Source organism: Glycine max, chromosome 18 (genome assembly GCF_000004515.6).
Source record: "Glycine max cultivar Williams 82 chromosome 18, Glycine_max_v4.0, whole genome shotgun sequence".
Classification (NCBI taxonomy): Eukaryota; Viridiplantae; Streptophyta; class Magnoliopsida; order Fabales; family Fabaceae; genus Glycine; species Glycine max.
The window spans coordinates 19,206,349-19,226,751 of NC_038254.2; the positions used below are offsets into that span (position 1 = coordinate 19,206,349).

Genomic DNA, 20,403 nt, shown 5'->3' on the forward strand with positions numbered 1-20,403 from the left:
TATGTCGGAGTAGAGGGTGTCACATATCGTGTTTTTATATATATTTGGATATACTTCTCCGTAAACATTTATATGAAAAAAAATTAAAAAAAATAAACTAAATTAAGTTTCTCTCCTAAGCTAAAATTAATTTACGCACTTCAACTTTATGGAGTGCATAAATGGATTATAGTTTACAAGAGAAAATCAATCCACTTTACATTCTTATTTTCTTTCTCCTAGGAAAAATTATCAACAGGACCTCAATCAAAACCTATAAATAAACGCAAGAGAAGTGGTCTTATACCTTTGCAGAGACTATTAAACCCCCCCCCCCCCCACGAGTATCCCCAATATTAATGTAAGAATTTTCTATTTCTTAGTTGAAACATTTTGATGGGAATGTTGCCAGAATGGACAAATATCTGCTATAATATATCATGTCAATCAATCATAGCAACTAATCTGATAATAAGGGAAGCTAGATGGGAAATTTAGAAGACCCTACGGAAAATCAGAAACCAAGTGATCAAAATACAACAATAACATACCAAAGCCACAGAACTTTCCTCTACAGAATGGGCCACTTTATATGACTAACTACAACATTACTTTCACGCTGTGGTATGTCAAGGCTGTCAGATATTCCATCCATGGAAGCCGATGCAGATACATTCTAATGCTTCTTAGTATCCCTTATTTGAAATTGATGGAGCATAAAACTCTTGCACATAAGCAACTATAGGAATAGGTAAAGAATTACATTAAATTCATAAGCCTGCCACAGAACCTTCATCTACAGAATGGGCCACTTTATATGACTAACGACAACATTACTTTCACGCTGTGGTATGTCAAGGCTGTCAGATATTCCATCCATGGCAGCCAATGTAGATACATTCTAATGCTTCTTAGTATCCCTTATTTGAAATAATTGATGGAGCATAAAACTGTTGCACATAAGCAGCTATAGGAATAGGTAAAGAATTACATTAAATTCATAAGCCTTCTAATCTGCTGTTTTCTTTTTGTACATTAGGCCTCTGAACATAACTTCATCTACGAGCAGATGTATGTGGCATAGGGTATGGCACAGGACCTAAGTTCATTGGTGCTCCAGGAACAACTGCCCCAGGAACCGGTGCTCCGAGACCATATGCCATGTGTGCTGGGGGAGGAAGGTTCATCACTGGGGTGCCAACTGCAGATACGAGGGGTCCTCCTATAGGTTGTCCAATGGTAGGACCAGCATATATTCCTACACCCAAGGCAGCAGTTGGGGCTGGCGGGGCTGGTTTGGTTGATTTTCCAGCAGAATTATCCGCAGAACCGTTTGTTTGACCAGTAATTGGTCCTTGAGGTGCTGAAACATCTCCATTGTTGACACTGGTGATATCGTGTATGCTGGATCGCCTTCTGTCTTTATTCATCGAGTTCAGACGAATGAAGTATTTTTGGGCATGGCTTGCTACTTGTGTAGGCGTTCTTGTCACCACAAAGTTCCTTGATATACTTCGCCAGTCACCTTTCCCATACTTTTCCAAGCCAAGGAGGAATAACCTGTTAAAGCAATTTGAAAGCGTTTTAAAAACAAAATAATTGGATAAAAGAAAGTTTAGCATATCAAAGCTTGTCAAGATAACAGGAGAGAGAGTACCAATGAAATGAACATCAGTAGGCATAAACTGTAAAATCCTCATGCAACTACAGATCCTCAGTTTTAACTTCCAACAGAAGAAAACCTCTAGAATGATCAAAGTCTTTAATGTATCTTGTAGACAAAAATTCATAATAGCATTATTCCCTAATCCTCTATTACTTTGCTATGACAGGTATGACAGGTAGTGGTACCTTAAGCTGCATTTTATTCTTTAGTAGCTCTATGGTTAATATGACAAACAGGCATTAGTAATCTCTATTATTAATATTACTGACCATCATATTAGCATGGCTATTGGCTAAACATCACACTTAAAGCCATAAAGATTTCATAGGTACTATCAATCAATGGCTATAAATTGGAAATTTCTAAGCATGGATTGACAATATCTGGAACTAAGTGCAAAACATTAGACTTTATGCAAAGTTAATTTGGTTCTAAGAAACACATAAGATCCAAAACTAATAAGCACCAACTCTATATTACAAAAGTATGTCCACCTATACTAAGGAATCGTAATTGCTGTCTACCACTTACAAATACTAGTAATACAAATGGCTTAAAGAACAGGGTCCTTATTATTTACTGGAAAAAAGAACATTGACGTCAGCCAGTCACTGATTTCCCCAGAGTGCCAAGCTAAAAAAAAAAAAAAACATAGTTCTTGGCAGATAGACATTGGCTTGGCCATTTATTCCCCATATACTTGTGTCTTGGTGACCAATAAGTTGGAATGTGGAAACAATTTCTTTTCATATGCAAGGATTAGTGTACTCTTGGCAGATAGACATTGGCTTGGCCACTTGAGATTTTCCACTATCTCTGTAAATCCTTTACAGACTTTGAGCACACCTTGGGATCCTCACCCTTGTGTTCAAGTTTCTCCAAGAGACAACCCATCTCTTGATTACAATTCTCACAATCCAAGAGACAACCAGTCTCTTGATTACAAATGACTTTTTGAGATGAACAAAAGGATTTCTCTCTTTTAGAGTGGATGATACAAATTGAAGATCCTAGAGGAATTTCTCTCTTTTAGAGATGATAATACAATTTGATGTTCCTGGATGAACTCTCAATAGATTTGCAAGTGTTTGCCCAAGAGGTGTTGAGAGAGCATTTGACAATTAAGTTCTCTTAGAATCTCTCTCTCTTGCTTTTCAAAGTCAGACACACATATATATAGGTCCTTTGTGCCTTTTCAAAATGGTTTAAAGAGATGTGTATTTTCAAAAAGTTTTTTCTGAAATTCTTCATTGGCAATCGATTACATAGTTATATTTTGAAGGGTTATGACTTTTCAAATTGAATTTCAAGAGTTCCGTTGCTGGTAATCGATTACAGCTTTTAAATTCAAATTTAAAAACCTTTCTAAAAGTTGATTTTTTAAAATTATCTTCTAGTAATCGATTACATTGCCCAGTAATCGATTACCAGAGCCTTTATCTCTTGGAAACACTTGTTTTGAGGCAAAAGCTTAATCTTGAATTAATCTTGTAGTAATGCTTGTTTGTTGAAGCAACCTTGTATTAATCTTGAAGCAATGCTTAACTTTTGAATGTTTGTTGAAGTAATCTTAAAAGCAACCTTGTTTGATTATTCTTTAGCATCATCAAAATCATGTATTCATACATTCACAATTATTCCAAAAGGGATAAAAGGAATGGTGTTTTAGGTGTCTATTAAGTAGAAAGAGTATGTTCCTAGCATTTCTCAAAATGGATCAGAATTTATCAGTTTAATCTAATAAAAACTGGAAAAGAATTCCCAGCATTACATCAGGAATTTATCTGTGATGGTTTAGAAAATTCCCAAAAGAATTTTGTATGGAGCCATAGAACATAATGAAGCACTGTATGTATAATGCTCAAAGAACTTTACCAGCTTTATAGATTTAAAATAAGGGGGCAAAATAGGGCTAAGTCGGAAGAGACTACTCTTAAGAGCCATTCTAATTGGAATAGAATCATACGAATGCTTATAACTCTGAAAAAATCATGACAAATTGACAATACAAGGTTTAAAGGGAGGAGAAGACTAGCTCTGGTTTCTTTGCTCTGTAGAGAGAATGCAACCTTATTAACAAAATATAAAGTGCAGAAAAGTGATAATAACATAAATAACTTGGCTTCCAAACAAGTCCAACTCTTCAGCATTTAACATACATTAGATCTAACTAATCCCACGCCTTGTATACCTGTTCTTACCAAACTTCCTGGTTTGAACAGCCCAATGTTTGATAAGTTTAAATACTCAGATCTAGCAAAAGGATGGAGACTTTTGTGAAATCAAATTTAAAGTTGCCAAGATGATAGAATAGTAGAATACTAAAATGGCACATGGTTTTTCTTAACAAGTAACATATAAATCTAGTCAACAAACCAATTCTGATGTAATAATGATAATGATATTGATAACAACTGAACTCATTAGATGTTTTTAACAACCACCAATATAATGTCTATCATCATTTTTGCAAATGCAACTCATGCTTGTGAGGTTCAAAAATGCACCCTGGGAACATAGAAAGATACAATTTTTGAGGTAAAAGGAAATTCTCTTTTTTTGCCAGATTTCTATAGAAATTCAAAACATTACTAGGGCCTTAGAGGTGAAAAACTGAAGGTTAAGAGAACCAAACAATCAATAATATGATACTGTTTCACTACCAAACACAGGTAGACCATAATTGTAATTAATCCAGAGTTTAATGAAGACAAATTAGATGGAATAAAATACGAACGTGGCTAGTACATTACTATTTAGATTACTAAGGTCTACAGTTCTGAAGGTCCAGAACCAGAACTTAATCCTTAGGGTCCAACATAAGCACAATTTCTTGTCAACCTCAACTGCAGAACAAATTTTATCTAGGGTTGTTGAAGAGGTTATATGGAATTTTCAATGCTGGGATATGATTATGAATGGTAAGATATATTGGTGGTCCAGCATAGATAACTATTGAATGTGAAGACAAAAAATTTCAAAATTCAAAGTACTAATATTAAAATAATTCACCAACCAATTAAAATAAGTGAATCATGGTAGTTCAAAACTAGTTACTTTTTTTAATTCACCAACCATACTATAACAACCCTGAATAGTACCCTAAAAAAATGGTAACTCAACAGATCTAACTAACAGTACTTTTTTTTCGAGTCATGAACCATAAACTGGGGAATAGAGATTTGAGATAAAAATATTTCCTTTACCGAAATAGGAAATGAGTAGGATAAGGTCCAAACACCACACCTAATTTCAAGTGCATAGCACTAATTCAGGAAAATGATGCAAAATCTGTTTGCTATGGCTCAATGAATTCATGGTTCTATTCTATACTATGAAACCTAGATACTCCAAAAATGGCAAATTGTCAGTGTTGTACCCATATATAATACCACCAATAAGCATCATATGATTTGCCTGGTTACCTATCCAAGGAATACCTCTAATATATTTTTTTGGTAACCATCATCCATTGGCATTACTATGCATTAAAGAGAAATGAATAATTTCTCTTTACAAATATTATACATTCATGTAAGTTTTTTTTTTTAAAAAAAAAAAAATCATTTTAACATATCTAAGTTGTTTGTAGCTAGAACTTTCAAGAATTTTCATACTCTCATACCCAGGTCTTATCATACTTGTGTCATATTCATAAGTTCTATGACTTTTGACTATAAAAATCAAACTGTCACAGAACATAAATATGATTAAAGGAAAAAAAAATCACAACACAAGTTCCAAACACAAGCTGCGTCCATTATATCAAAAAGTAAAGGGATACAAGGGATAGAAAAGAAGAAAACAAAAGAGGAAACCCACTGCTTCTATCACCAAGAGACATAAATTTGAAAATCAAGTTAACTAATTAACATGCAGAGACCCGAAGTAGACCCAAAATCAGAAATTATACTGTTCCATTATATACAATATCTTTAATAAGTCCACAACTTAAGATTGCTGTTACCATGAACTACATTCTAGTATTATAACTTTGGAATAAGCACCACAAGATTGCTTATATAATTGAATAGCTTAATCATCCAATGGCCAACATGCTGATTCACTAAATTATAGCAGCAGCATGTTGCACTAATTAATCCAGAGTGCTTCCCACATCAGACAAGATTGGACAACATCAGACTTCAGACATAACTAAATTATAAACAAATGTAGGAAAAAAAATATTATTTTCTGCAGAATGACCTTCCCAAAGAGAAGTCACAGTCACCTTTTGTAATTTTTTGGCTCGGGTAAGAGACCGTATTAGCAATACTGCATTATACTTAAATATTTCCATTTCAAAGAAGTCCACAGCTTCACAAAAATTATTTAACCATTAACTGGCCATCTAAACATTTATTCAGAGTGTATTCTTTCAGGTACAATTCCCAAAACTATAATCACACGCGTCACTTGAAAATGAGATTCAAATACAATAATTGCTCCAATGCAGCATTAATACAATAATAAATAAGTAAAATTTCTACTTAGTATATACACCAAGCCATAGCAAAACTGAGTTTATCTTACCGTTCCCCTAAGCAGAAACCTAATCTGAATACTGCTCATGAACATCTCTGGATGCAAGAAGATACAATTCACATTCGAGGTTGACAAAACAAATAATATGGAGTTAATAACCAATTTGGCCCTTGAAAGTGGAAGCTTGTGCTGTCTTTTTTCTTTTTCTTGAAAGTGACCACCTATACAAATTGGTTCTTTAAAGTTTCAACTTGCTAGAAAGGTTACCCTTCTAAGTTATATAATTCTAAAAAATTTCATCCATCAAAGGCCTAATTTGTAAAAACAAAACTTTTAAACACCAAAGGAACACAAGTGGCCACATCTAAGGACCAAATTATATTTTAACAATCTCAGTTTTAAGCAGTGTTATCAATGGCAGAAGGACGGCAGACGGCCTCCCTTTACCAATTTTCTTTGGCGGTTAAAAAATCTGCCACGCCATTAACAACACAGGTTTTAAGATCCTATACCCTCAGATACCCTAAGTTAATCACCTATTGATAGGACCACAAGATTCATTTAGATAAGAAACTACGAGAGCATTTAACTTTTGGAAATCACAAAGCATGACAACTAGTAAGCTTCCTGGCAGAATTGCCTCTTCCACATTGAAGCTGATATTTCTAGAAGGATCAGAACTAAAATACTGTTATAAACAACCCACTGATGTAACCCAAACAGATGATTTAAGTCATTTGAGAAGGATAAGTATGGTTTAGTAAAATATTGTTGTAAAATAGTTTGTACTAACAACTGTCAAGAGAATTAAGACTGAATGGAAATTAAATTTAGATCAGAAGAAATAATCAGTTAAGGCACATAAGGACCTATGAGTTTACAATCAGATACAATTTCCAACTACCTAAAATGTAACCTGCCTTGTGATGTTCACAATGACATATACTAGAATATATAGGTTTTCTAAATATTGAAGCAAAGATAAACTAACCTGTGTTCATCCTCTGTCCATGCAATACCCTTTCGTCGTTCCTGATCTGATCTTGAAGCCTTAGTTCCATGATTAGATTCGTTATTACTATTCCAAGAGTGGCCTCCCTTCTTGCCAGCTCCTTCTTCACTAGCATGGCTTGTTGAGCCCTCTGGAGAAGAATTATAAGATGGTAAAGGCACATAACCAGATTCGATCTGGCTAACATCTTCAACCAAGAGCTCATAGTGGTGTTTAATCTCTTCCAAGGTTTTCCCTGGTACATCAGCTGCAATCTTCTCCCACCGGTCTGAAGCATCCTCAGGGTGAATTGCCAAGGCATTTTCAAATGCTTTATCCTGTTCTTTGCTCCACTGGGAGCTACTACCAACTTCATCCACAGTCATCTAGTCTTATTTGAATCAACTATGTAGGTTTGTTACAGGATGGAGAGGAAAGGTTTCTATAAAACAGTTCAACAATCTAGGTCAAACTCTGGTTTGTTTCATGGAAATTATGGATCTAGATTACTTCTATGATGAGTACCTTAATATTAACTTTGATGATATACTAAACTATTGGAGCAGATATGTTGGACTATGGTCCAGTCCTGAAGTAGAGCCAACAGAGACAGAAATTGCCAGGAAGAAGAACAGAGTTCAATACCAATTAAATCCCAAAACACACTGAGGTATGTAAAATTTCAATGGTGATTTTGCTTCAGAATTAAAAAAGCTGGACTCTTGTGAATTGTCTACCTATTGATGAACGAAAAGGCAACAAAGTACAGTTAGGACATGAGAAATATCTGACAATCATTAATTCAAAGATGCAATGCTTGGCATTTTAAGAGAAGTGAAAAACGGGACATTGATGTGAACTGTGAAGTCAGTCAATGAGATGGCAATTAGGGCTCTGGATTTCTAATATACGAAAGAGACATTTCATAAACAAACAAAGTAGAAAAACCGAGAAGACTATAATGCACAACAAGAGCATTCAAATTGCTATATTCCATACTTTAAAATAAGAATTCCAAATTATCCATAGCTCTGCTGATAAGAACAGTTTTAACAGCATAGGACCACAAAAATATGTCTTTCCACCACCACCACAACTAAAACCTATAACTGCAGTAAATCTCACTTTCACTGAACACATTCACCACCCTCATACTTTGTTTTATATTCTTGCTATATCACTCAAAGTTCAAAGCCTTCAACCCTAAAGACTAACAGAAATAAACAAGGCCTCAAAGCCCAGCCTGCATCACGAAGACTTCTAAGATTGAAATTTCAGAAAGATAAAAATGTAATAAAAATATTATAGTGATAACCATACAAGAGATTGCAAAACATGTCCAATCTCAATAGTTAGATCAAACACCCTAGTTAGAAACCCAGTTTAACATACCTCATAATAGTAAAATCAACTGTAGACACCCTTCAGTTGATGTATTGCTACGTTTTTTTTTTTTAATTTTTGAGAGCAATTAGTAAGTAGTTTCCTGAAAAACATGTAAAGCCAAAGTTACAACCAGCAAGCACTCCCAGGCTTCTGACACTCTAACTAACAAACATAAATTTGTCTTTCAAACCATTTAACTGATTCAATTGACAGTCAAGTAAAAAGTTAAAAACCTATTTCTGACTGTGAAAGACTTACTTTATGTGTCCCTTGTTAGTTCCTTCAAATTTTGGGTGAAAAAAATCCTGTAAATTCAAAATATTTCATTTTGGTTTTTGAATTATTTTCAGCCTAATTAAAAAAATAAAATGAAATTAATAACTACCCTAATAAAGGCAGATGAAGAGAATCTAGACATAAAGAAGAAAAAGGTGAAAGCAGAAAAAAAAATAGATTTAAGATAAAAAGCCCTAACTAGGTAAGAATTTATTAAGGGCAGGACTAGGAAATCATAAATGACATTGATGGTTATCCTGAGATACCACGAAGAGATGCAAGATGGGTCACAATTGGTCCCATCTCAACAACAGCTTTGCCACAAATAGTACAGCTGATATTGAAAAAGCCAGACCCCAAGTTGCAAGTGCAAGCCACTGGAATCTGCAGGACTCATTAATATCTGACAGATGATAATACAACATGAAGAGAGAGAAACAAAAGACTGAGGAATAAACCAAAAGGAAAGTTAGAGAGAGAAAAAGATTGAATTTTTTTTAACCCCTTTTGGTTTAAATTATTTTTCGCATCCCAAAAAAATTGAAAATTAGAAAATGATATCAAGTAGCAGAAGATTAGGGGTAAGATAATAATCAAAACCTAGGAGCATAAACAGCAGAAAAAGATTTAAATCTATTATTGTTAAGAATTTAGGGAGTTTGTGAAAAATTTAAATGAAGCAATTCCATTACCTTTATCTCCCCTTCTGCAGTGTTTGCTTCAATATCTTTTTGGCTGCACACTACCTTCAGCTCACAGAGACTGTTGCACGCAGAAAATAGTCAAATAAAGCTGCATGGCTCTATATATAGGTACTGAACTGGATCAGTAACATGCTTCTCTCTCATGATCTGATCCCTATTTTTGGAGCTATGCAAAAAATTTCTCTCTTTTTTATCTTATCAGAACAGTAAATACATACATTCCTGATAAACTAATAAATGTGTGACGGTTTAAGAAAACTAATCATGAAGGAGTGAATGTAATCTTTTTAACATATTATTATATTATTGTATTATATTCATAAATGAAATTGGATAACAATTAATTAAAGGATCTTACCTTTTTTGGCTGGTTTTGGATAGAGTCCACATCACACACCATTCCAGCCAAGTTGCAACAACACCTTGTGGTGAATCAATCATTACATACCACATCAGATGCAAGTCAAATTTTGCCGGCTAAAAAGAAAGGACGGAGAGATTGCACATGGTATGGGACATTCAAATATTATGTCTATTTACATGCTAGCAAAAATATTTACATTTTAAAAACAAGCCGGTAACAAACACGTATTTCATCTTTTTTTTTTTTTTTCTTTCTCTATTTGCCATCTCAAAATATAGGCCACCTGTTCGCTGGACACTTAATAGCAATATTTTTTATTTTTTACTTTTCTCTTTTACTCTCTCACTTTCTCTTTTTTGTTCTTTAAAAACCTCTTGCTACTATAGTGGTCCCATTGTAATTTAAATTATAGGTTATAAATACGAATACTTCTATATATAATGATTTACATGAATAGTTCAAATCCTTCAAGTTATATTTTATAATTATTTTACTTTTACTTATTTTAAAATTTTATACAAAAATTGAATTCTATAATAATAATAATTTAGGGTTGTCTATTAGAAATTTGCTTGTAGACAAGCAAAAGTTTTAAGTTTAGGGTGGGGTAAAAAAATTTGAAAAGGAAAGAAAAAGGGTTCATAAAAGGGAAATACTATTGAAACTAGTAACTTTGCTAATGACACTATCCAAGTGAGTAACTTTTTGTATTTCCAAAATTGTTCTTGGAAAATGTGTTTATGTTACATACTAGTACAACAAATCGTATTTTCATTATTAAGTGCGAAGTGAAAAAATAACAAATACAATTCTCTTGTTGTATACAATAGAATCATATTTCCGTTACTTTTCACTCCTGCAACAGAAATATTGTTCTATTGTACAATGTACAACAACAAAATCGTATTTCTAATTCCATTGTTTTCTTGGGAACCCTTCTTTCCCCTTCCCCGCAACCCCTCCTCCCCTCTCGCCTATCAGACCATACCAACAACAACAAAAATCTAAAACAAGGAGTGATTAGACCTTGATGGGGGTAGAGTGTGCACAATGTTGTTTGGATCTTGGCAAAGGAGGGGCGGAGTGGTGCGATGCGATGCAATGCAATGCGGTGTGGTGGCAAAGCGTGTTGCAACACAAATCTCGCGGGGCAAGCTTGTCGACACTACGTGACACAAATCTCATGGGTCTAGGTTGTTGGTGCGACATGGTGGCAGAGGAAGATGGATCGTGGATCTCGTGGGTTAGTGTGGCAGAGGGTGGGGGTTGGCTTTGGGTGGTGCTGGAAATGGTGAATCTGGATAGTTCAACAATGAGGGGAAGGAGAAGGGTGAGAACAATTTGGTGAGGGGGCAAAAGAGAAATTTTGTATGAGCTGGTAGTGCCAATAGCAGTCCCCTTCAAGGTAGAAGGAAAAATTGTGCCAAACAAGAAGGAAAAGTTAGTAGTGCCATTTTTAGAACAGTTGCAAATTCATGAATGAAATATATTTTCATGAGACTTAGAGTGTAAACACGAGCTCACAAACAAGAGTGAAACATTATGGAGATAGAGAGCTTGACAATTCCTACTTTGACACTTTAATTTTATTTGCTCCTAATAGTCTTAAGTGACTAAGTAATATGAATTACTACAACAAAAGAGCATTCACAAGAATTATAAAATATATAATAAAAAAAAAGAAATTGAATCAATAGAAATCATGCACCTTTACTAAAAAATACTATAATTTTCTACGAAAATTATAGTTTTTCTTAAGGGTGAGCAAAGTTCTAAGTTTGGGGTTGTGAAATGAATTTACATTACTAGAAAATAAGCTTTTAACGTCGTCATTTTAACATCAATTTTATAAAAATAGATGTTAAAAATAACGCAGTGACATAATTGTAAATAACTTGAGTTCATTAATATTGATTTTTTTTAAAATCGATTATAAAAATTGATGTTGTTTGATCAATTGTTAACATTGGTTTTAATAAAAACTGATGTTGTATTATTTCCTAAATTAATAACCATAATTCCCTTTTCCTCTCTCACACCTCATAAATCGCAAAACACATGAGGTCTCGCAACCTACCCTTCGGCGGGAGGGCGACGCGGGGCTCACGGGTGCGTCTTCCATGGGAGGAGGATGCGCGGAGTCGCCACCAACGTTTATTCAAGGAAAACGTCGGAAAAACCGGAAAGGTGTGGTCTACGAACTTTAAGTGTGAAAGGTTCGGGAGTTGTATTTACGCATGAGGAAGGTATTAGCACCCCATGCGTCCGTCACAAAGGACGACAACCTTTAATCGAGTGTGCAAAGATGTCTTCAAATTGTTTTATTTTCCCTTTTTTACGTTTTTATGTCTTTTATGCCTTTTTGTATTTTTTTTATCTTTTTGTGGTCGACAAGGGTGTTTCCCTTGCTCCTACGTATTCCTCAATTGTGATAAAGAAATCAGACCTACGTAGTTCTTTCAAAAGGGGTGAATCAAGTGATTCTTTCTACTTGGAAGGGAGTCATTTAAGGCGTTGGACCTTAAAATGATCCATTTTACTTAGTGAGAAAGCTAAGGCGTTGGACCTCTAACCATCTCACGAGGTCGACAAAAGCGGGGTTTTTGCTCCTACGTATCCTCCATCGAAGAGGAAATCAGACCTACGTAATTCTCGCAAAAGCGGTAAAGTTACTTGTTGATTTTATGCTTTTGAACGGTCTATGTTAACCGATAAAAGCAAAGAGGATCATTTAAGGCGTTGGACCTTAAAACGATTTTTAGTGATTTTTTGCGGACAAAGCTTGATTTGTGAGTTGATTTTAGCCTTAGTTTCACTTTGGTTATTAGTCAATTCATTCAAGGAAACTTTCAAATAAAAACGTCCGATTGATTTTTCTTGATTATTTTTTTATTATTTTTTTTTCAAGATATTTTGATTATTTTACTTTTTTTGGTTTAACCGAGGTTATAGCGTGAACGATCGGTTAGATTTTGTTTTAACTGTGATTAAACGAGATTACAACACAAATGATCGGTTGAAATTCATTTTATCATTTATTAGGTGAGAAAATGACTTAAATAAACGGTTAAAGCACATTAAAAACGGAAGAAAAGAAAACTGAAAGTGAGCAAAATTAAAGTGAAAGTACACAAAACAAGTAGGGACCACTAAGGGTGCATAGAATGACAAAGAACGAACGAAGAACAATGAAGAATTTCCACAGAATCGCTTACGGAAGAGTTACGGAAGCACTTCGACTCGATTTTTCTTCACGAAAACGTATTTTTTTTGCCCAAAATAGTCGAAATGCATAGCCAAGGGGTCTTGAAAATTTTGAAACAGTTCCCCCCTCCCCTATTTATAGGAAAAAAGGGAGGTGCTTGCCGCCCAGAGACTTAATGAAGAAGATTTCTAAGCGCACCTTAATTACTAAGTTCACCCCCCTTTTCATATTTTACGAAAAAGTTACAGAAGCCTTACGGAAGTGTTTCGGATTTGATTTTCATCTTTTTTCTCTTCCCTTTCACCAATGTTAAGTGGAATATGCTTACCCAAGGTTTTCGGAAATTTTACGGAAGCCACGGAAACCCCGAAAACCATTTTTTAAAAACGTGGAGGAACTTGCTGGCCAGTTGCTTCCTCCTTAAGTAACTCAACTTCCAAAATGTTCCAGAAGGCCTAACTCGAATTGCTATTTACACCCCTATCTTGATAAGTTCACCCCCCTTCTTTCATAATTTACGAAAAAATTACGGAAGCATATATGACATAACTTTCTTATTTTTTCTCTTCTCTTTCACCAATGTTAAGTGAAATATACTTACCCAAGGTTTTTGGAAACTTTACGGAAGCATTACGGAAGCCCCGGAAACCATTTTTCAAAAACGTGGAGGAGCTTTCCACCCAGTTGCTTCCTCCTTAAGCAACCCAACTTCCAAAATGGTTCAGAAGGGCATAGACTCGAATTTCTATTTACACCCCAGTTTACTAAATACACCCCCCTTTTCCCTTTTTTTGTTGATTCTTTTTTCGAAACGTTACGGAACTTTATGGATTATGTAACGACACTTGTTTTCTTTCCGCAATGTCACGAAACTTTACGGATTACGCAACCATCCCCTCTTTGACTTCTAGAATGTTACGGAACTTTACGAATTGCGCAATAATGCTTCCTTTCGACTCCTGACATGTCGCGAAACTTCACAGATTGCCTAACGATGGGTGTCAAGTTCCTCGAAGCGGCCAAGCAAAGGTCGCATGTCAACAAAAAATGGTCCCCAGACGAAATTAGGGTATGACAGTTGCCCCTATTTACTTACCTTTTATCGGAGATAGGAGGAAAGTAAAGATAAGACACTGATTTTGTCAGTCTTAGCCTCTTCTGTAATTAATCTATGATGATTCCCGAAGGCCATCCTTTGCCAATCATGGGGATTTAATTGATCTTAATTACAATAGTTCCAACCAGAACGATTTGAAATAATTGACTCCCGTCTCTCCTTCTTTTTCTCTGAACAACACAAAACAAAAAATAACATAATATACACGTATACACATTTTTTGGTGAAGGAACCGATTGGGAAAATAACAAAAACTGTATTTTCCCCTCACTGGGGTTTTCGTACTTGATAACGGAGAATGCATGAACAACGCTAGACAATCAATTCATGAGACTCCGGACTCAATCATGGAGGATACACGAACAATGCTAGGCAATCAATTCGTGGGGCTCTGGACTTGATGGTGGAGGATGCATGAACAACGCTAGGCAATTAATTCATGGGGCTCCGGACTCAATGATGGAGGATGCATGAACAGCGCTAGGCAATCAATTCATGGGGCTCCGGACTCAATGGTGGAGGATGCATGAACAGCGCTAGGCAATCAATTCATGGGGCTCCGGACTTGATGGTGGAGGATGCATGAACAACGCTAGGTAATCAATTCATGGGGCTCCGGACTTGATGATGGAGGATGCACGAACAGCGCTAGGCAATCAATTCGTGGGGCTCTGGACTTGATGATGGAGGATGCATGAACAACGCTAGGCAATCAATTCATGGGTCTCCGGACTTGATGATGGAGGATGCATGAACAACGCTAGGCAATCAATTCATAGGGCTCCGGACTTGATGGTGGAGGACGCATGAATAGCGCTAGCCAATCAATTGATGATGGAGGATGCATGAGCAGCGCTAGGAAATCAATTCGTGGGACTCCGGACTTGATGATGGAGGATGCATGAACAGCGCTAGGCAATCAATTCATGGGGCTTCGAACTTGATGGTGGAAGATGCATGAACAACGCTGGGCAATCAATTCATGGGGCTCCAGACTTGATTGTCTCTGGATAGTGAAAAAAAAGATGCGGGACCAAATGGTTCCCCCGCATGTCATCGGGCCCGCCGCCTCTGGATGACAAAATGTGAAAAAGTGTGGGATCAAATGGTTCCCCGCATGTCATTGGGTTCGCCGCCTCTGGATGACAAAGGTGCAGATGACTATAATTTGTCTCTGCGTGTCAACGAGCTCGCTTGCCTCTAGTTGACAAAAGGTGCGGGACCATAAGGTTCCCCCGCAAGTCATCGGGCTCGCCGCTTCTGGATGACAAAGGTGCAGATGACCATAATTTGTCTCTACGTGTCAACGGGCTCGCTTGCCTCTGGTTGACAAAAGGTGCGAGGCCATAAGGTTCCCCCGCATGTCACCTAACTTCACGGGTCAGGACGACAAAAGGTGCAGGAGACGATGTTAGTCTCTGCGCGTCAACGGGCTCGTTTGCCCCTGGTTGACAAAAGGTGCGGGACCATAAGGTTCCCCCGCATGTCACTGACTTCACGGGTCAGGACGACAAAAGGTGCAGAAGACGATGTTAGTCTCTGCATGCTATCGTGCTCTGGGTCTAATGGATAGCAAAAGAATATTTATACGGATAACCACATGGATATTTCCGCTTGCCCCCTAACTTCACGGGTTAGTACCGACAGAGGTTGTCTGCGCGGAAGATGACGTAAATCTCCGCGTGTCAACGAGCTTGTTGGCCGCGATTGACAAAGGGTGCAGAAGACGATGTTAGTCTCTGCATGCTACCGTGCTCTGGGTCTAATGGATAGCAAAAGAATGTTTATACGGATAACCACATGGGTATTTCCGCTTGCTCCCTAACTTCACGGGTTAGTACTGATAGAGGTTGTCTGCGCGGAAGATGACGTAAATCTCCGCGTGTCAACGGGCTTGTTGGCCGCGATTGACAAAGAGTGCAGAAGATGATGTTAGTCTCTGCATGCTATCATGCGTTGAGTTTTAAAGATAGCAAAAGAATGTTTATACGGATAACCACTTGGGTATTTCCACCTGCCCCCTAACTTCACGGGTTAGTGCTAGACAAAGGTTGTTTGTGCGAAAGATGACGTAAATCTCCGCGTGTCAATGGGCTTGTTGGCCGTGATTGACAAAGGGTGTAGAAGACGACGTTAGTCTCTGCATGCTATCATGCGTTGAGTCTTAGAGATAGCAAAAGAAAGTTTGCGGGTTACCGTTGGGTGTCTCCGCATGCCACCGGACTCTTGGGTCATGGTAACAAAGGTGGGGTGGTCAACAAAAGCAGGGTTTTTGCTCCTACGTATCCTCAATTTGTGATGAGGAACTTAGACCTACGTAGTTCTTGACTTTGTGATGTGTGAGACTAAAATAGTCTCTACCGGAAGATGTTGACATCTTTGGAAAGGGTGCAGATGACCACATTGGTCTTTGCTTGTCAATCCGACTCGGGGTCTCCGAATGACGAGGTGCGGATAACCGCAAGATGTCTCTGCATGCTACTGGACTCTCGGGTCACTGGATAGAGAAGGGTGTGTGCGGGTTACCGTCGGGTGTCTTCGCATGCCACCAGACTCTTGGGTCACGATAGCAAAAGGTAGGGTGGTCGACAGAAACGTGGCTTTTGCTCCTACGTATCCTCAATTTGTGATGAGGAACTCAAACCTACATAGTTCTTGCTAACAGTGAGACTAAAATAGTCTCGGTGTTTTTTCACTAAAATGCGAACATGCTTTAGTAAAGAAACAAAACCTTCAACTGATCAGAGCAACATATGATTTTTTTTTTTGATGAAAAACAATGCGTCTATTGGGGAAGGAGAGTATGCTGATGAAATTTTCTCATAACCATAAATGAGATTTTGAATGTTAGCATTTCATTTCTAAACGACCATTTAGAGGAAACATTGGGTCCAACAAAAATAGAAGAAAATCACTCAAAGTGTATCAATCTCACACAGGTAAGTGTTTCATCCTAATTCCAAACCATAGATATGTCATGACTTGATTTTGTAAATCATTTCCTATCAAATCAAAGATTACATGTGTGATCATGGATCAATAGTACTTTTTCTTGGGAATGGTTTGTTTTTTTTTTGTGGGAAATTTGGCTTTGAGTGTTCTTGGCCTTTTCTTTTTCTGTTTTTGTTTAGTGTGAGGTGAACAAGTCACCGACGCACAGGATTTTGGTTGGCAATCAAAGGGAGAGGACCACTTTAGGTCGTGCTTTTCTTTCTTTTCTTGTTTACTTGGTGACAATTTTGTATTGTTCAGATATTGTCTGGTCCAAAGACCTTTATGCATATTTCTTCTGTTTTCTTCCGATCTTTGATCATGATTTTTCTTTCTTTTTGCTTTCTCTCAATCTTTGATTGGGAATTTTCTCTTTTTGCTTTCTTCCGATTCTTTTGATCGGGAATTTTCTTCTTTTCTTTTTTTTTTTTGTTTTCTTCCGAGGGCAAGGATTGACATTCTCACCCTGAGTCAAGGTTTATGGTAAGTTGGGATTTTGGCTCAAGGCTTGTAGAACGGCTGGACATGATATATGTCAGGATTTGGCCTGCAGTTCGGGGATAAAGGGGATGTCCCACATTATTTCCATGATACACATGCAACAATGATGATTAGGAAGTTTCATGCAAAACTGGTCATGCATGCACCCATGTGGACACTCAAGCACCAAGTTTTTATGGTCACGTGATACTAGAGTTCAGGATTCATTTTTTCCTATTTAAGTCAACCCAGTGTTTCCAAAACATGTTCTTTTATCAATTCATGCATTCATCTGAGTCTATTTTGGACGTTCGGGAAAATTTTCATAGCATTCACCCTTCACGTGCATACTCATTTTTTTTCAAAAACTGGTCATGATCAGTGAATCTCTTTCAAAGAAAAGCTGGAAGTTAATTCTTTTCAAAAGCATGCTGGCTTTTCAGTCGAAAGATATATTGTGTTCTTGGGAATTTGTTTTTGTTTTTGTTGTTTTTGTTTTTGTTTTTTTTTTTTAGGTATTTTGCTACCTAAACATGTGTATATTTTTGTGAGGTATTTTTGCTATATACATGCGTATCCAAGGTATCTTGCTACCTAAACATACATACATATATATTTTGTGAAGTATTTTTGCTATATACATGCATGTCCAAGGTATTTTCGCTACCTAAACACACATACATATATTTTGTGAGGTATGACTACCTTCCGAGCTTGTGCTTGTTTTATTTAAATTCCTAGGATCATGAGCAACTAGGTGTGTCCTACTATGACTTGAGAAACAAAAGGTGATCAAATAACAAGCAGAAATTTAAAAGGTACTAGGTTGCCTCCTAGTAGCGCTTCTTTAACGTCTTGAGCTGGACGCGCGATGACTTAACCTAGTACTTTGCTTACCTTTGGCTTTGGATTTGATCACCTATTGGTCGACCATGTGTCGTAGGCAACGGTCTAACCTTTTTGTGGATGAGCTGAGGTGAACTCTAGAGGTGGTGGCGGTGTGCCTGTTGCCCGCTGTCAGCCATCCCCAGGCTGTTGTGGTGTCTCGCCCTGCGCCTGCCTGATGGCGTAGTACTTCTTGATGAAAGCTCGGTTAATGGGGGGCCTAATGACCTTGTTGGGGGGCGACGGACGCTTCGTAGAACTGACAAAGGCCCGTAATCAGAGCTAGAAACCCTAAGACCCTGTTGGACTTCTCCGGGTCCACTGGGTGTCTTGCGGGCGTGATCCCTGCAAACAATAGATGACATCAGAAATCAGTTGAGAGAAGTGCATACTTACCTATGTCACGATGGCATGACCTTGTTGGGGGGACGGGCACCCTGTAGGATTGACAGAGGCCCGTAACCCGAGCTGGAAACCCCGGGCCTTGTTGGACTTCTCCGGGTCCACTGGGTGTCTTGTGGGGCGCGACCCCTGCAAATAGTGGATGGCATCAGAAATTAGTTGAGCAATGTGCATACTTACCTATGTCACGATGGCACAGACCAACTGATACTTCTGTAGGGGGAGATCGACATTGTGGTCGCTGGGCAGAATGTTGCTAAGTGGCAACATCATTTATATCTGTGTAAGAGTGGTCATGTTGGTACATATGATCCGCACTCATCTCTTTGTAATGGCACAGGTGAAATCTTGCCCCAGTATGCATAGTGGCTGTACGATAGCCTCCTCCTCTAGTTGTGCACGCACAGTTGACCCTCCTCCAGGATCAGGGGGTGGCCCAGGAACTGAACTGATAAAAGGAAATTACTGGCCCCCGTAACCCGGAGCGCAAGTCTCGGTTAATCATTAAGGGCAGAGGACCTTAAATTCTCTTAAGGTGCAGATGTGGAGCCCACTAAAAGTGAGGACACGTAGCCCTCTAAAGTCGGGGACGTGTCACCCTTTGAAGGCGAGGGCATCCAGCCCTCTAAAAGTGAGGGCGTGCATCCCACTAAAGGAGAGGGTGTGCAGCCCTCTGAAGGCGAGGACGTGCAACCCTCTAAAGGTGAAGGCGTGTAGTCCTCTAAAGGTGAGGGCGTGTAGCCCTCTGAAGGTGAGGACGTGTAGTCCTCTGATGGCGAGGACGTGTAGTCCTCTAAAGGTAAGGATGTGTAGTCCTCTAAAGGTGAGGCCGTGTAGCCCTCTGAAGGCGAGGGCATGTAGCCCTCTGAAGGTGAGGACGTGTAGTCCTCTAAGGGCGTGCATGTAGCCCTCTGAAGGTGAGGACGCGTAGCCCTCTGAAGGCGAGGGCGTGCAGCCCTCTGATGGCGAGAACGTGTAGTCCTCTGTAGGCGAGGATGTGTTGTCCTCTGATGGCGAGAACGTGTAGTCCTCTGAAGGCAAGGACGTGTAGTCCTCGGAAGGTGAGGGTACTAGTACCCAAGGGTGCACCCTTTTGAGAAAGCAAGAGATTGACTCATTGAGAGGGCCGGTCATCCCAAATTCCAAAAGATGGGACATTAGGTGTAGGAAATCTACGCAGTTAACATGATTTTTAGGGATGCAGATGTATGCAACCTTTGAAATTTGGTAAATGTGGACTTCATATGAAACAATGCAATGCAATGGAAAGTTGTACAATGTTCATGACATTCTTTCCCTATTTTGTGATTTTGATTTTGATTTAACTTTTTTGGAAAACACAGATTGACTGTCCTTTTGAAAGAGGTGATAATTCATGCAACCTTATCCTATCTTTTGCAAATATCTCCGGGAACTCCCTCAGAGTGTATGTTCTGTTTGATTTAGTCACTTGACCATTTTGGAGTGACGAC

The 20,403-nt window shown here is 38.0% G+C and overlaps 1 protein-coding gene across 12 annotated transcripts; it reads right to left on the bottom strand.

Annotated features, from left to right (window-relative positions):
- Positions 1–505: 505 nt before the first annotated feature.
- Positions 506–10,000, bottom strand: LOC100819797 (putative R1/2-type MYB transcription factor). 12 transcript variants are annotated; one of them, XM_026126608.2, is made up of 6 exons: positions 9,846–10,000; positions 9,476–9,545; positions 8,766–8,812; positions 8,514–8,607; positions 7,122–7,858; positions 506–1,539 (listed from the first exon to the last, which is right to left on the bottom strand). In XM_026126608.2, exons 5-6 carry the CDS (start codon positions 7,505–7,507, stop codon positions 1,035–1,037), a joined length of 891 nt encoding a protein of 296 aa, XP_025982393.1. In that variant the 5' UTR covers positions 7,508–7,858; positions 8,514–8,607; positions 8,766–8,812; positions 9,476–9,545; positions 9,846–10,000; the 3' UTR covers positions 506–1,034. The 12 variants fall into 12 exon arrangements, with proteins under 12 accessions (XP_025982393.1, XP_040867585.1, XP_014625726.1 ...); XM_041011651.1 differs by lacking the exon at positions 9,846–10,000 and having other exon boundaries at positions 7,122–7,563; positions 7,647–7,858; positions 8,766–9,167; positions 9,476–9,746; NM_001253162.2 differs by lacking the exon at positions 8,766–8,812 and having other exon boundaries at positions 768–1,539; positions 7,122–7,563; positions 7,647–7,710; positions 9,846–9,917.
- Positions 10,001–20,403: the final 10,403 nt, after the last annotated feature.

Bases quoted from the DNA above. Each gene is read 5' to 3' on its own strand.
- LOC100819797 (XM_026126609.2), bottom strand. From the start codon at position 7,507: ATGACTGTGGATGAAGTTGGTAGTAGCTCCCAGTGGAGCAAAGAACAG. The intron at 1,540-7,121 runs GTTAGTTTATCT...TTGCTTTAACAG, and splicing joins TGGACAGAGGATGAACACAG to GTTATTCCTCCTTGGCTTGG.